The 17,500-nt window shown below is 38.9% G+C and overlaps 1 protein-coding gene across 1 annotated transcript in view; it reads left to right on the top strand.

The window, feature by feature from the left end:
• The window catches only part of SASH1 (SAM and SH3 domain containing 1), a 273,426-nt gene that overhangs the window by 153,398 nt on the left and 102,528 nt on the right, over window positions 1-17,500 (top strand). The window contains 2 exon segments of the mRNA XM_053712110.1: window positions 12,681-12,721; window positions 16,598-16,684. Of these exon segments, the coding sequence (XP_053568085.1) occupies window positions 12,681-12,721; window positions 16,598-16,684 (128 nt within the window).

The raw sequence follows: 17,500 nt of genomic DNA, 5'->3' as shown, positions 1-17,500 counted from the left end.
CTATGCATAATTTGATTATAAAAGTAAATTATAAAGGTTTTATAACACTGCATGTTCTATCTAAGGGGTGTATTTATCAAAGGTCTGGCGGACCTGATCCGACAGTGCGGATCAGGTCCGCCAGACCTTTGCTGAATGTATTGTGAGCTGCCGGTGCAACGCCACCCCTTGCAGATTCGCGGCCAATCGGCCGCCAGCAGTGAAGTGTTGATTTTCGGCGATGTGTGTCCTCTTGCTCAGAGCAGGCGGACAGGTTATGGAGCAGCGGTCTTTAGACCGCTTCTTCATAACTGCTGTTTCTGGTGAGCCTGCAGGGTCGCCAGAAACGTGGGCCCTCAAGCTCCATCCGGAGCTTGATAATGGGCCCCTAAATCTTGAAAGTTTTGACTTTAGTGTCCCTTCAAAGTATCATTTTTGTTTTATGCAAATAAATTTTCTTACATTTAAATGCTGCTTTTTTATGTACAATGTGCCTTTAATTGTACAACAGTCTGATGCGGACGTTCTAAGATTAGATGGTACCATCACCAAAGGAAGATCAACAGATATAATATCAACTTAAATGGGGCTAAAGCTGCCTGATAAAGCTTATGTACACAATGAGTTTTATTATTGTAGGATTGTTCGTTATAGCTGTGTCCTTTAAACTTGGCATTTCAACAACGCATAAAATATTTTATTATTGCAAGTGAAACATTATTGAAATATACCTTCATTATTTACAGTATTTTACAGCCTTTTGCTGTAAAATACATCTAAAAAATGTGCCTTTTTGACTTTCTCCTCCCAGGGAGGCTTGGGTTAGTACTTTTAGGCAATTTATATACGCGTTTGTTTACTTTTCCCTCTCTCCCTGAGCTTCTGTGGTGTCACATGCTTTTAAAAGGTGGATTATCAGTTTTGCATCAACAATCGTTAGAGGAAAATCATTCATTTCAGTGGTAACTAAGTTGAATCGGTGCTAAACCACCTTAAGGGAATACAGGAGGGCAGATTACACCAGTCTCCATATGTGCAAAAGAGAGTTTGTGCTATATCTGAATATTAGTTTGTGATTGGTTAGCAGGGGTTCTTTTGTTCTGTGGGACAAGGAAATCAGTGAAAAGAATAAACATAAAACAATATACTCATTGACTAAATAAAGCTGCAGTTCTCATTGCAAAATTATTCTTATATATGAAGGTTCATTATCATGTAGTTTACAAATTGTGTTTAATGTCCCTTTAACTTTTAGAAGAAGCAGTTTTTTGGAGGCAGCCAATTATATCAATACATTGTTCAGGAAATGTTTCAAACCCACTACATTAGTATGAGATGGATATTGGCCTTGAGATTGTATTTATGTCTTGAGGCCTAGAGACTAATGGCTTCTTTTAGTTGCTTGTTTTTTATGTGACACTGGGGATAATTCTAAGTTCATTTCAGTACTTATTCACATTGATTTGAATAAGAGTTACAGCTGGGCTGGCCACATTGAGAATATCAAACCTTCATGAATCACACCTGCTGTGTGGACCATGAGCCTCTTTGTTGCTGTTCTGAGTGCTCTCCTTCTCTCTTATCCTCTTTGGTCCTCACAAAATGGAGGCAGGCCAAGTTCAGAGAAAATGCTTAGCATTTCTACAGGTCCTGCTAAAAGAGAAGTGCCAATATTGTCAAATAATATACCAAAGAATTACAATTTGGATTATTAAAGGGACAAAGAAAAAAACATTTCTTCTGTTATGTGTGATCAGTCCACGGGTCATCATTACTTCTGGGATATAACTCCTCCCCAACAGGAAATGCAAGAGGATTCACCCAGCAGAGCTGCATATAGCTCCTCCCCTCTACGTCACTCCCAGTCATTCTCTTGCACCCAACGACTAGATAGGATGTGTGAGAGGACTATGGTGATTATACTTAGTTTTTATAACTTCAATCAAAAGTTTGTTATTTTACAATAGCACCGGAGCGTGTTGTTGCCTCTCTGGCAGAGTTTGAAGAAGAATCTACCAGAGTTTTTACTATGATTTTAACCGGAGTAGTTAAGATCATATTGCTGTTTCTCGGCCATCTGAGGGAGGTAAAAGCTTCAGATCAGGGGACAGCGGGCAGATGAATCTGCATTGAGGTATGTAGCAGTTTTTATTTTCTGAATGGAATTGATGAGAAAATCCTGCCATACCGTTATAATGACATGTATGTATACTCTACACTTCAGTATTCTGGGGATGGTATTTCACCGGAATTACTCTGTTAAAAGTACACTAAACCTTTTAATAGGTATTTATCATGTTAAACGTTTTTGCTGGAATGTAGAATCGTTTGCATTTTCTGAGGTACTGAGTGAATAAATATTTGGGCATTATTTTTCCACTGGGCAGTTGCTTGTTTTAATTGTGACAGTTTCGTTTCTCTCTCACTGCTGTGTGTGAGGGGGAGGGGCCGTTTTTGGCGCTCTTTGCTACGCATCAAAAATTTCCAGTCAGTTACTCTTGTATTTCCTGCATGATCCGGTTCATCTCTAACAGAACTCAGGGGTCTTCAAACTTCTTTGGAGGGAGGTAGATTCTCTCAGCAGAGCTGTGAGACTTATATATTGACTGTGATTAAAGACGTTGCTCTGTAATTTTTATTTTCAAATTTAATTATTGTTAATTTACTAATGGGAACAAACCTTTGCTAAAAGTTGTGTTGTTTTTAAGGATTGAGACTATAACTGTTTTTCAGTTCATTATTTCAACTGTCATTTAATCGTTTAGTGCTTCTTTGAGGCACAGTACGTTTTTGTTAAATAAGATTGTAACCAAGTTGCAAGTTTATTGCTAGTGTGTTAAACATGTCTGACTCAGAGGAAGATACCTGTGTCATTTGTTCCAATGCCAAGGTGGAGCCCAATAGAAATTTATGTACTAACTGTATTGATGCTACTTTAAATAAAAGCCAATCTGTACAATTTGAACAAATTTCACCAAACAGCGAGGGGAGAGTTATGCCGACTAACTCGCCTCACGTGGCAGTACCTGCATCTCCCGCCCGGGAGGTGCGTGATATTATGGCGCCTAGTACATCTGGGCGGCCATTACAGATTACATTACAAGATATGGCTACTGTTATGACTGAAGTTTTGGCTAAATTACCAGAACTAAGAGGCAAGCGTGATCACTCTGGGGTGAGAACAGAGTGCGCTGATAATACTAGGGCCATGTCTGATACTGCGTCACAGCTTGCAGAGCATGAGGACGGAGAGCTTCATTCTGTGGGTGACGGTTCTGATCCAAACAGATTGGATTCAGATATTTCAAATTTTAAATTTAAATTGGAAAACCTCCGTGTATTACTAGGGGAGGTTTTAGCGGCTCTTAATGATTGTAACACTGTTGCAATACCAGAGAAATTGTGTAGGTTGGATAAATACTTTGCGGTACCGGCGAGTACTGACGTTTTTCCTATACCTAAGAGACTAACTGAAATTGTTACTAAGGAGTGGGATAGACCCGGTGTGCCGTTCTCACCCCCTCCAATATTTAGAAAGATGTTTCCAATAGACGCCACCACACGGGACTTATGGCAAACGGTCCCTAAGGTGGAGGGAGCAGTTTCTACTTTAGCTAAGCGTACCACTATCCCGGTGGAGGATAGCTGTGCTTTTTCAGATCCAATGGATAAAAAATTAGAGGGTTACCTAAAGAAAATGTTTGTTCAACAAGGTTTTATATTGCAACCCCTTGCATGCATCGCGCCGATTACGGCTGCGGCAGCATTTTGGATTGAGTCTCTGGAAGAGAACCTTAGTTCATCTACGCTGGACGACATTACGGACAGGCTTAGAGTCCTTAAACTAGCTAATTCATTCATTTCGGAGGCCGTAGTACATTTAACCAAACTTACGGCTAAGAACTCAGGATTCGCCATTCAGGCACGTAGAGCGCTGTGGCTAAAATCCTGGTCAGCTGATGTAACTTCTAAGTCCAAATTACTTAATATACCTTTCAAGGGGCAAACTTTATTTGGGCCCGGTTTGAAAGAAATTATCGCTGACATTACAGGAGGTAAGGGCCACGCCCTGCCTCAAGACAAAGCCAAAGCTAAGGCTAGACAGTCTAATTTTCGTCCCTTTCGGAATTTCAAAACAGGAGCAGCATCAACTTCCACTGCACCAAAACAGGAAGGAGCTGTTGCTCGTTACAGACAAGGCTGGAAACCTAACCAGTCCTGGAACAAGGGCAAGCAGGCCAGGAAACCTGCTGCTGCCCCAAAGACAGCATGAACCGAGGGCCCCCGATCCGGGACCGGATCTAGTGGGGGGCAGACTCTCTCTCTTCGCCCAGGCTTGGGCAAGAGATGTTCAGGATCCCTGGACGCTAGAGATCATATCTCAGGGATACCTTCTAGACTTCAAATTCTCTCCCCCAAGAGGGAGATTTCATCTGTCAAGGTTGTCAACAAACCAGATAAAGAAAGAAGCGTTTCTACGCTGTGTACAAGATCTGTTATTAATGGGAGTGATCCATCCGGTTCCGCGGTCGGAACAAGGACAAGGGTTTTACTCAAACCTGTTTGTGGTTCCCAAAAAAGAGGGAACTTTCAGGCCAATCTTGGATTTAAAGATCCTAAACAAATTCCTAAGAGTTCCATCGTTCAAAATGGAAACTATTCGGACAATCTTACCCATGATCCAAAAGGGTCAGTACATGACCACAGTGGATTTAAAGGATGCTTACCTTCACATACCGATTCACAAAGATCATTACCGGTATCTAAGGTTTGCCTTCTTAGACAGGCATTACCAGTTTGTAGCTCTTCCATTCGGATTGGCTACGGCTCCAAGAATCTTCACAAAGGTTCTGGGTGCCCTTCTGGCGGTACTAAGACCGCGAGGAATTTCGGTAGCTCCGTACCTAGACGACATTCTGATACAAGCTTCAAGCTTTCAAACTGCCAAGTCTCATACAGAGTTAGTTCTGGCATTTCTAAGGTCGCATGGATGGAAAGTGAACGAAAAGAAGAGTTCTCTTTTTCCTCTCACAAGAGTTCCATTCTTGGGGACTCTTATAGATTCTGTAGAAATGAAAATTTATCTGACAGAAGACAGATTAACAAAGCTTCTAAATGCATGCCGTGTCCTTCATTCCATTCAACTCCCGTCAGTAGCTCAATGCATGGAGGTGATCGGCTTAATGGTAGCAGCAATGGACATAGTTCCCTTTGCACGTCTACATCTCAGACCGCTGCAATTGTGCATGCTGAATCAGTGGAATGGGGATTACTCAGACTTGTCCCCTACTCTGAATCTGGATCAAGAGACCAGAAACTCTCTTCTATGGTGGCTTTCTCGGCCACATCTGTCCAGGGGGATGCCATTCAGCAGGCCGGACTGGACAATTGTAACAACAGACGCCAGCCTACTAGGTTGGGGCGCTGTCTGGAATTCTCTGAAGGCTCAGGGACAATGGAATCAGGAGGAAAGTCTCCTGCCAATAAACATTCTGGAATTGAGAGCAGTTCTCCATGCCCTTCTGGCTTGGCCCCAGTTAAAAACTCGGGGGTTCATCAGGTTTCAGTCGGACAACATCACGACTGTAGCTTACATCAACCATCAAGGAGGGACAAGAAGCTCCCTAGCAATGATGGAAGTATCAAAGATAATTCGCTGGGCAGAGTCTCACTCTTGCCACCTGTCAGCAATCCACATCCCGGGAGTGGAGAACTGGGAGGCGGATTTCTTGAGTCGCCAGACTTTTCATCCGGGGGAGTGGGTACTTCATCCGGAGGTCTTTGCCCAAATACTTCGACGTTGGGGCAAACCAGAGATAGATCTCATGGCGTCTCGCCAGAACGCCAAACTTCCTCACTACGGGTCCAGATCCAGGGATCCGGGAGCGGTTCTGATAGATGCTTTGACAGCACCTTGGAACTTCGGGATGGCTTATGTGTTTCCACCCTTCCCGCTGCTTCCTCGATTGATTGCCAAAATCAAACAGGAGAGAGCATCAGTGATTCTAATAGCGCCTGCATGGCCACGCAGGACTTGGTATGCAGATCTAGTGGACATGTCATCCTGTCCGCCTTGGTCTCTACCTCTAAGACAGGACCTTCTGATACAGGGTCCATTCAAACATCAAAATCTAACTTCTCTGAAGCTGACTGCTTGGAAATTGAACGCTTGATTTTATCAAAACGTGGTTTTTCTGAGTCGGTTATTGATACCCTGATACAGGCTAGGAAGCCTGTTACCAGAAGGATTTACCATAAGATATGGCGTAAATACCTATACTGGTGCGAATCCAAAGGTTACTCCTGGAGTAAGGTTAGGATTCCTAGGATAATGTCCTTTCTACAAGAAGGTTTAGAAAAGGGTTTATCGGCTAGCTCATTAAAGGGACAGATCTCAGCTCTGTCCATCTTGTTACACAGGCGTCTGTCAGAAAATCCAGACGTCCAGGCCTTTTGTCAGGCTTTAGTTAGGATCAAGCCTGTGTTTAAAGCTGTTGCTCCGCCATGGAGTTTAAACTTAGTTCTTAACGTTTTACAGGGTGTTCCGTTTGAACCCCTTCATTCCATTGATATAAAATTGTTATCTTGGAAAGTTCTGTTTTTAATGGCTATTTCCTCGGCTCGAAGAGTCTCTGAGTTATCAGCCTTACATTGTGATTCTCCTTATCTGATCTTTCACTCAGACAAGGTAGTTCTGCGTACTAAACCTGGGTTCTTACCTAAGGTAGTCACTAACAGGAATATCAATCAAGAGATTGTTGTTCCATCCTTGTGTCCAAATCCTTCTTCAAAGAAGGAACGTCTTCTACACAATCTGGATGTAGTTCGTGCCCTCAAGTTCTACTTGCAGGCAACTAAAGATTTTCGCCAAACTTCTTCCCTGTTTGTCGTTTATTCTGGACAGAGGAGAGGTCAAAAAGCTTCTGCTACCTCTCTCTCTTTTTGGCTTCGTAGCATAATACGTTTAGCCTATGAGACTGCTGGACAGCAGCCTCCTGAAAGAATTACAGCTCATTCCACTAGAGCTGTAGCTTCCACTTGGGCCTTTAAGAATGAGGCCTCTGTTGAACAGATTTGCAAGGCCGCAACTTGGTCTTCGCTTCATACTTTTTCCAAATTTTACAAATTTGACACTTTTGCTTCTTCGGAGGCTATTTTTGGGAGAAAGGTTCTTCAGGCAGTGGTTCCTTCTGTATAATGAGCCTGCCTATCCCTCCCGTCATCCGTGTACTTTTGCTTTGGTATTGGTATCCCAGAAGTAATGATGACCCGTGGACTGATCACACATAACAGAAGAAAACATAATTTATGCTTACCTGATAAATTCCTTTCTTCTGTTGTGTGATCAGTCCACGGCCCGCCCTGTTTTAAGGCAGGTAAATATCTTTTAAATTATACTCCAGTCACCACTTCACCCTTGGTTTCTCCTTTCTCGTTGATTCTTGGTCGAATGACTGGGAGTGACGTAGAGGGGAGGAGCTATATGCAGCTCTGCTGGGTGAATCCTCTTGCATTTCCTGTTGGGGAGGAGTTATATCCCAGAAGTAATGATGACCCGTGGACTGATCACACAACAGAAGAAAGGAATTTATCAGGTAAGCATAAATTATGTTTTTTCTTTCATGATTCAGATAGAGCATACATTTTTATACCAATTTAAAATGTATTTCTATAATCAGATGTGCTTCTCTTGGTATCCTTTGTTTAAGGAGCCGAAATGCACTACTGGAACACATTGACAAACACATTGGGTGAGCCATTAGAGACATATATGTGCTACCACCATTCAAGAGCTAGCTCACAATAGTGCATTGCTGCTCCTGAGTCTACCTAGATATGCTTATCAATAAAGATACAAATGGAATAAAGCAAATTAGACAATAGAAATAAATTGGAAAGCTGTTTAAAATTTCATATCTGAATCATGGAAGTTTAACTCTGACTACTGGTAGCTACATAGCAAACTATTTGCAAAAAAAGGAAATCTATTTGATGCTACTGTAAGTCTGATTATCTTGCAACAGAATGCTACTGTAAGTCTGATTATTTTGCAACAGAATGCTACTGTAAGTCTGATTATCTTGCAACAGAATGCTACTGTAAGTCTGATTATCTTGCAATAGAATGCTACTGTAAGTCTGATTATCTTGCAACAGAATGCTACTGTAAGTCTGATTATTTTGCAACAGAATGCTACTGTAAGTCTGATTATCTTGCAACAGAATGCTACTGTAAGTCTGATTATTTTGCAACAGAATGCTAGTGTAAGTCTGATTATTTTGCAACAGAATGCTACTGTAAGTCTGATTATTTTGCAACAGAATGCTAGTGTAAGTCTGATTATCTTGCAACAGAATGCTAGTGTAAGTCTGATTATTTTGCAACAGAATGCTACTGTAAGTCTGATTATTTTGCAACAGAATGCTAGTGTAAGTCTGATTATCTTGCAACAGAATGCTAGTGTAAGTCTGATTATTTTGCAACAGAATGCTACTGTAAGTCTGATTATTTTGCAACAGAATGCTAGTGTAAGTCTGATTATCTTGCAACAGAATGCTAGTGTAAGTCTGATTATTTTGCAACAGAATGCTACTGTAAGTCTGATTATCTTGCAACAGAATGCTAGTGTAAGTCTGATTATTTTGCAACAGAATGCTACTGTAAGTCTGATTATTTTGCAACAGAATGCTACTGTAAGTCTGATTATCTTGCAACAGAATGCTACTGTAAGTCTGATTATTTTGCAACAGAATGCTACTGTAAGTCTGATTATTTTGCAACAGAATGCTAGTGTAAGTCTGATTATCTTGCAACAGAATGCTAGTGTAAGTCTGATTATTTTGCAACAGAATGCTACTGTAAGTCTGATTATTTTGCAACAGAATGCTAGTGTAAGTCTGATTATCTTGCAACAGAATGCTAGTGTAAGTCTGATTATTTTGCAACAGAATGCTACTGTAAGTCTGATTATTTTGCAACAGAATGCTAGTGTAAGTCTGATTATCTTGCAACAGAATGCTAGTGTAAGTCTGATTATTTTGCAACAGAATGCTACTGTAAGTCTGATTATCTTGCAACAGAATGCTAGTGTAAGTCTGATTATTTTGCAACAGAATGCTACTGTAAGTCTGATTATTTTGCAACAGAATGCTACTGTAAGTCTGATTATCTTGCAACAGAATGCTACTGTAAGTCTGATTATCTTGCAACAGAATGCTACTGTAAGTCTGATTATTTTGCAACAGAATGCTAGTGTAATGTCTTTTAGTGTTTATAGAAATCCTTTAATGAAGTTGTACATCAATAGACAACATGCCCTAAATCCATGCTGGGGATCAACTGCATTTGGCTGTGTATCAGATGTGGAATGCCGAGTTCCCTGCCAAGTTTTACTGTATCATTATTGGGCAATGGCAGTCGGCGTATAAAAAACCCCTTCATTTTAATGTAACTGCTGCTCTGGAATGGGTCTTAGGAACTGATGGGAAAATAATTTCTAAGCTTCCTTACATTTCACTTGCACAATGTAAAATAACAGGGGGCCTATATTTGTCTCAAAATTCTTTAAAAAATAAATAAATCAGCATATAAATAGAATTTTATTAACATATTTATTTTAAATGTGGAATTTAAAGGGACATAAACGTGTAAAAATACATTTGCTCAATTGTGCAATTTAAAGGGACATGAAATCCAAAAATGTATTTCATGATTGAGATAGAGCATGAGATTTTAAACAACTTTCTAATTTTCTTCTATTTTTTTGTTCTTTTGGTATCTTTTGTTGAAAAACAGGAATGTAAGCTCATGAGCGTGCAAGTGTCTGGAGCACTATAAGGCAGCAGTTTTACAAGAATGTTATTCATTTGCAAGAGCACCAGGTGGCAGCACTATTTCCTGCCATATACTTCTCCTGATGCCTATCTAGATTTCTCTTTAACAAAGAATACTATTGAAATGTAGCACATTCGATAATAGAAATAAATTGGAAACTTTTTTTTTAAATTGTATGCTCTGTCTGAATCACATTTCATATTGTACTGCTTTATGCATACAGTATACTTATGTGATTAACCAACATAGATGTAGTCAGCTCCAGAGGAACACTTCACTACAGGTGCTTAGCTGAACACGTCTGGTGAGTCAATGACAAGAGGCATATATATATATATATATATGCAGCCACCAATCAGCAATTACCTTGCAGTAGTGCATTGCTGCTCTTAAGTCTCACTAGCTATGCTTTTCAACAAATGATAGCAAAATAATTAAGTAATATTTTAAAGTAAATTGGAAAGTTGTTAAAAAGATACACTCCTTACTTCACTCCTCCACCTCTTCTAACTATCGGTCCGGTCTCCTTACTTCCCTTTGCTTCCAAATTATTGGAAAGACTGATCTATAATCGCCAAACTCAATTTCTCTCAACTAGCTCCTTACTTGGGCCACTACAATCTGGTTTTCGCCCTAAACACTCAACAGAAATGTCTGTCACTAAAGTTACAAATGATCTGTTATCAGCTAAAGCAAACTACTCCTTACTATTTTTTCTGAATCTATCTGCTTCTTTTTACACAGTTGACCATCCTTTTGGCATCCGAGACATAGTCCTCTCCAGGTTTGCTTCATATCTCTCAAACCACTCATTTAAAGTTTCCTTTAGCAACATATCCTCTGATCTCAGCTGGAGTACCACAAGGCTCTGTCTTGGGTCCTGTGCTTTTCTTTCTCTATACGTACTGCCTTTGAAAACTTATATCCGCCTTTGGGTTTCAGTATCATTTAGATGCTGATGAGAGGCAAATCTATCTTTCCTCACCTGATATCCCTCCCTCTTTACTCAACCAGATTACCAACTGTCTCTCTGCAATTTCCTCTTGGATATCCTCGCACTAACTCTAGCTCAATCTCTATAAACCTGAGCTTCTTCTTATTTCCCTTCTTCAAGACATCTGACATTTCTCTTACAGTTGGAGACTCTATTTTCAACACTTCACCCCAAGTTCGCTGTCTTGGGGGTCACACTTGACTCTGAACTCACATTCATCCCACAGATACAAGCACTCACACCTGCGCAACATTTCCAAAATTCGTCCTTTTCTTACTCAAAAATATTAAATAAATCCCTCATTTTGTCACACATTGATTATTGCAATATACTTCTAAATGGCCTTCAAAACAACGCCTCTCCTCTATCCAATCTGTTATGAATGCTTTAGCTAGACTCATCCATTTAAGTGGCCAATCTACATCAGCTGCACCGCTCTGCCAGTCTCTACACTGTCTCCCCATACACTCCAGAATACAATTTAAAGTATTAGCCCTAACCTACAAAGCACTCAACAGCCTCACTCCTAACTATATTTCCTCTCTCATCTCCAAATATTCCCCAATCCGTCCTCTTCGATCAACCTCTGACCTACGTCTCTCCACTCCTATGATCTCTCCCGCCTCCAAGACTTCTCACGTGCTGCTCTTGTCCTCTGGAACTCTCTACCAGCTACATAAACTGTCTCCAACCTTGTATAGCTTAATACGCTCCTTAAAAACACCCCTATTCGGAGAGGTTTACCATCTCTCCTCCATCTCTCATCCTAACCAAAATAATTCCTGAACTGCCTTGACTCACTGCTGCAACTACAATCCATGTGACAAGCTTCCCTAAACCTTATATCTCTGCAGCCTCAACCTGTAGACTGTAAGCTCTCCGGATCAGGGCCCTTTTCCTCCTGTACTAGATTTGTTTAGTCTGTTATGTTTTTGTATGTCAAAAGGAGCACGCTATAGTTTGTTAGATTATTTTATTTTGTAACCATGTTAGATATATAGTCAAAGCTGCAGCCTGGATCCTTATACTTCTGGTGAAGATACAGCCAGTAATTAGAAAATACACACATATGCCTGCACTCTCACTAGACAACCAGGGATCTTTGATTTGTAATAAAATTAGCAAATAAAGTTAACATACTGTTAAGAAATTATATTTTCCATCTTAAACGCTTTGCGGACCACAGCTCTCCTTGTAGGATGCAACCCCAAACAATCCTAAATAAACAGCTTAATTTAATCTGGGTTTGGTCTTTAGGCATGATTTAGAATGTCATTGCTTAACCATACATGCAATATAAGGGTGCTTTTTTATTTTTTTTTATTTTTAGGTTCCTAATGAACTTTTTTTTGTTTTACCCTCTGGTTTTTTGGAAGATCACATTACAGATGGAGAATATCTGACATTTACATTGAGTTTATCTCTGATAGATAAATAGATATTTTGGTATAACCTCACATGAACTACTGTCAAAAACAGATGTATGGTACTGCAGCAAAAGGTGGTGTGTTACTTTCATTTGATTTTCATGTGTTATAGTAGAACACACTTAGAATGCATAATTATAAACGTTTGAATTACCTTATTCATATAAAGCTTTATATTGTAGATTTTCTTTCTCATATATGTACATGTAGGATTAGTAAACACCTTTAATATAGTGATGGCAATACTTGGGTTAAGTGCAAAAACATTGCTGAAAACCAACAGTCTGGTGCCCTCTGCTGTAAGCTTAAAGCAAATGCAGTTGAAGGAAGAAATATCTGGGCTGAAACTCATTTATAGTTTGTTGATGTTATCTTGGGCACTGGTAAAATAGAGTTGACGATACTGTGACAGCTCAGAATAGTAATTCTAACCCTTTCTTTTTCAGGCTTTCACTGCATAAATCAAGCTCTGAAGAAGGCTCAGTAGGTCAGTATTCCTGTCTTGGATTATTGTAGATTTTTTTTATCAAAATCCTCTTGAAGATACCAACATGAAGTGGCTTTAGATACATTTTAATCTTGATACAGCATTTTACTGCTTTTATGTTAGTTATGCTGGAAAACACTTTGAAGGAAAGGTTTTAAAGAGTTAAACTGGTGTCACACACATGAGATTGATGCAACAGTTTTTTTTATAGTGCTATTAACCCATGCAGTGTATTTTAATATTTTGGGAGAACATTTTAATAAAGTGTATTCCTCAAACCAGTTTTCTTAAAACACTCTGTCTGTGTGACTGTGTGTGGTAAGAAATAAAGTGCATTATTTTCCAAGAACCCCCCACCTCCTTTTTAACTGTTATATGAGCACCAGGAGGGCGAACGAAAAAACATTTTTTGGAGCAAGCTTCAGACTGGTGCATACATACCTGGCACACTTTTGCCTGTCAATGAAATAGATGCAAGAAACATACATACCAATCAGAGGCTGCAGATATTCTCGAGATGGACATCTGGAGTGTGTAAATGGTGTCTGTCTCAAAGTATTTAAAAAACAACCAAGAAAACTATACTGAGGCTACATACCCCCAGCATGGTTTTTACTAGAAGGCCCATATTTATATTTTTCTGTTTCATACTTTTATATTTAGTTGTTGTATTAATATCATTATCATGATTCAAAAAAACCAAAAACATAAATCCCAAAAAAGAAGATTAAATCAGATAGGAAAATTCTCTTAAGATATACAGTATCTGGTTATCAGAGGTCTCAGAAAGGCTGGGATTTTAACACTTCTTTGGCAGTAAATTAATTAGGTTTATTTAGATTTGCCAGCTGTGCCCTGTAATTTTTTTTTTGCAATAATACTTTATTTTTACCCCCTCTTCCTGTAATGTTTCTTTGAAAATTGTGAGATCTCCTGTGAGAATTGGAAAGTTTCTGCTCCAGACTTCAAAAGCCAATGATTGTTTGATCACTATTTAAAGGGACATTGTACTGTAAATATTTCCTCCCCTTCATTGAACTATTTACTATTACTTGCTTGAGTGTATTAAATTGTTTGTAAATAGTTCCTTTAACTCTATTTTAGAGACCACCACCTATAACTCTACTCCACTCTAGTTTCTAATTTTTCCATCACTGTTGGCGGCACCACTATCTCCCCATCACCCCAAGTCCGCTGCTTCGGAGTCACACTTGACTCAAATCTGTCCTTCATTCCCCACATCCAACTGATCTCTTCATCCTGCCACAACCACCTACCCAATATCTCCAAAATTTGTCCGTTTCTGAGTGCTGAAACTACTAAACAGCTATTCCACTCCCTGGTAATTTCCCGACTTGACTACTGTAATAACTTACTATCTAGCCCCCATCTCTCCTGCCTCTCTCCCCTATCCATCCTAAATGCATCTGCAAGGCTAATCCACCTTTTTTTTTAACCTCTGTTTCTGCTGCACCTCTCTGTGAGTCCATTCACTGGCTCCCCATTCACAGTAGAATTAAATTCAAAATTCTCACCCTGACTTATAAAGCCCTCATCAACACTGCCCCACCCTACCTGTCCTCACTCATCAACAAATATACCCCAACCCGCCCCCTAAGATCCAACAATGACCTGCTTCTTGCGTCCTCTACCATCAGCTCCTCTCATGCTAGACTACAGGACTCCTCTCGTGCAGCACCAACCCTCTGGAATGCACTTCCTCGAGCTGTCAGACTCTCCCCTAACCTCTCCTCCTTTAAATGTTCCCTAAAGACCTTTTTGTTTAGGGAAGCTTACCACCCGACTCATTAACAAATGAACTTTACTTACCTAACAGTTGCCCTCATTTATCTCCTCACTAATATCATTCTCACCTTTGCAGTCCCCACCTCCTGTTTCCCATCCTCCCACCCATCTAGATTGTAAATTCCCACGGGAATAGGGCCCTCAATTCCCCCTGTATTTGTCTGTAAAATGTTGTCTTTTATTGTATTGTTTCTCCGTTGTACTTTTATCCTTGTACCCATGGGCAGCGATGCGGAATCTGTTGGCGCTTTATAAATAAAGAATAATAATAATAATATACTGAGAACCACCACCTATGCTGGTGAAACCATCACTTATACTGAAAATATAAATACAGCTGTATTATCTGTAGAAAAGCTATGTAAACAGGAGACAATAGCATTAATTAACCTCCCAATGGGGAGTGTGACAGAGAGAGAGTTTTCTGTCTGAAATAGCTGGTTTTGCTTATTAAACCCCTCAGCCATAATAAGCATTCAACACCCAACTAAGGCCTCGCTTCCATTGAGTCGTTAAAAATGGAGCCGTAAGCTACCGAAGCGGCCGACAGCTAAAAGTAATTTACGGCTGCATTTTAGTACCAGGTTTCCATTGAAAAGATTAGCGTGTTGCGCGCAGTCGCTCTTTTCGTGTAGCTGTAAGTTAACGTTGTGTTAACGCTTCCATCTGACGTCGGATTTCTTGAAAATCAATTAGTTGCTAAGGTAACCCGACCTTACGCTATAGAATTTACGTTTAACGTCCATGCTTCTTACCTGTGATCGCCTCTCAAGAAAAATAAAAAAACACTTATCCATATTTTTAATAATCAAATACTATTTTCTAATATAATTATATTTAACACTTCATAAATATAAGTAATATTTCTTGCTGCCCTAGGCATAGGTCTAGTTTGCATTCTGTAGATATGTTCTTGCATATATTATTATATTTAAATATATACTGATATTTCTATTAGAATATAAGTTCAACTATTTCTATACATGAGACAACAATAAATATTACTTATAACAATTTATTTCTACATTAAAACACTTGCATTATTTGCAAGTTTTATAATTTCAATAGAAAATAGGTCTCAAAAAGCACAATTTTCCTCTTTTACACCTAGTTGAGCTGGGGGTAATATATCTCAATGTATCGACAGCCTCCGACAATGTATTAACGGTTAGCGCTTTCATTGGAAACCTGGTATAATTTATCGATTAACGGCTTCTATTACTTTCTATGGGACGCGAAGATCTTTTCGGCAGCCGAAGTCCGGCTGCCGATATCGAGGTATAACGCGCCATTGGAAACAGTCGATAAACGATATTGCTTCCGACAGCATAGTTATCGGTTTGCGAGTGCACGCAAACTGAATTACGACTCAATGGAAGCGAGGCCTAAGTTCTGAGTACAGAGAGAGATAACATACGCAGGTCTATATGTTTCCTGCAAACGGCACATTTAAATGGACACATCCTTGAGAACAAAATGTAATGGTTTTAATGAGCAAAGCCAGTGATTTTAAATGCAAAAAATAAACATGAAGGAACTATTTCCCATACAAATTAATCCTTTGCAGTATGTCTAACACATTAAGGGAAACACATTTTACAGTAGTGTTTCTCTAAACTAATTTTTATACTTTTTTATAACTGGCCTCGGAAAATGAGAAACTTTTAAAAGTGTACTGCAAAACAATGTACATTTTGCTGTATCTGCTCAGTAGCAAGTCCTGATTTGTACCTCGGATTGTTTGATTGAAAAACAATTGCAGCAAAAAAAGTGTTATTGTTTTCAGAAAGTTTTCACCTTTGACTTGTCTGTTTATTTACTACAGGACTACACAAAAGTGTTAAAAAGTATTTTGTGTCCCTTTAATGAATAGTATACATAATATTTAAAAGTACTAATTAAGTCTACACACAAATTTCTTTGTTACTCTATATGTAATTTTATCTTTAAAGTGATATCTTGCATAATTGTCTCAGATGATTTTCTATCCTTTTTCATTCCTTTTAAAAATTGTGATCTAAACAAGGGTTTTTAAGTGAAAAAAAAGTAATCATATTAATTTTATTCTAGGAAAAGTTGACTGGAAAAAGAAAAATAAGTTTTTCTGGCAAAATTTCCGCAAGAGCCAAAAAGGAATGATGCGACAGTCTTCAAAAGGTAATTGCCATAATAGTTATTGGGTATCATCATCTGAGGTTCCTGCTTTTTTCAAGAGGATAAGAGAGAAATTATACGATATTAGAGTTACAGCACCATACATAAAAAGTGCAGAGAAAATGTGAGGGGATATTTTATGTCATTAGAATTGTGTGATTCAATTTGCTACGACTCATGTATGCCACATATCATTTTTTTTACATAACAGTAGAAAACAAATTAGAAGAAATTTGTTTTTCTATGATTTTCTGAGAAATATTTTCTTTATCTTTTCTTCATTTTTTTCTAAATTAGGGGTTCAAGGTATTTCAAAGACATCTACATCTATTATAAAACCTGGTATTCTAATTTTTTCTTTCTTTTTTTGGCTCAGCAAATCCTGCTGGCATTTAGACTCAGCCTATATTTTTTAATTCCATTATAAAACAATTTTCAAACAGAGTTTCTATTTATCTGTTCTATTTACAAGTGGAGCTCTGATTTATCATGCGCCCACAAAGGGGCAAATTTGCCCGTTTGCGGGCGCGTGATAAATAACCAGCCATTACAAGTGGCTGGTTATTGCTATCATGAGCTTGTGGGATCAATTAGAGCCCGAAAATTAACCAGAGATCAGATTATTATTATTATTATTATTATTATTATTAATATTATTCTTTATTTATAAAGCGCCAACAGATTCCGCAGCGCTAAATCACTGGTTAATTTTCTAAAAGTGCCCAATATGCTCTCAAAATAGAGGGTATTTATAGTTTTGAGACATTCATTAGGGGTTAAAAGCGGCAAGTGTGGGGTGAAAAGTGTCTTTACATTGTG

This window comes from Bombina bombina, chromosome 4 (genome assembly GCF_027579735.1).
Source record: "Bombina bombina isolate aBomBom1 chromosome 4, aBomBom1.pri, whole genome shotgun sequence".
Classification (NCBI taxonomy): Eukaryota; Metazoa; Chordata; class Amphibia; order Anura; family Bombinatoridae; genus Bombina; species Bombina bombina.
This window is presented reverse-complemented; position numbering and strand designations above follow the sequence as displayed.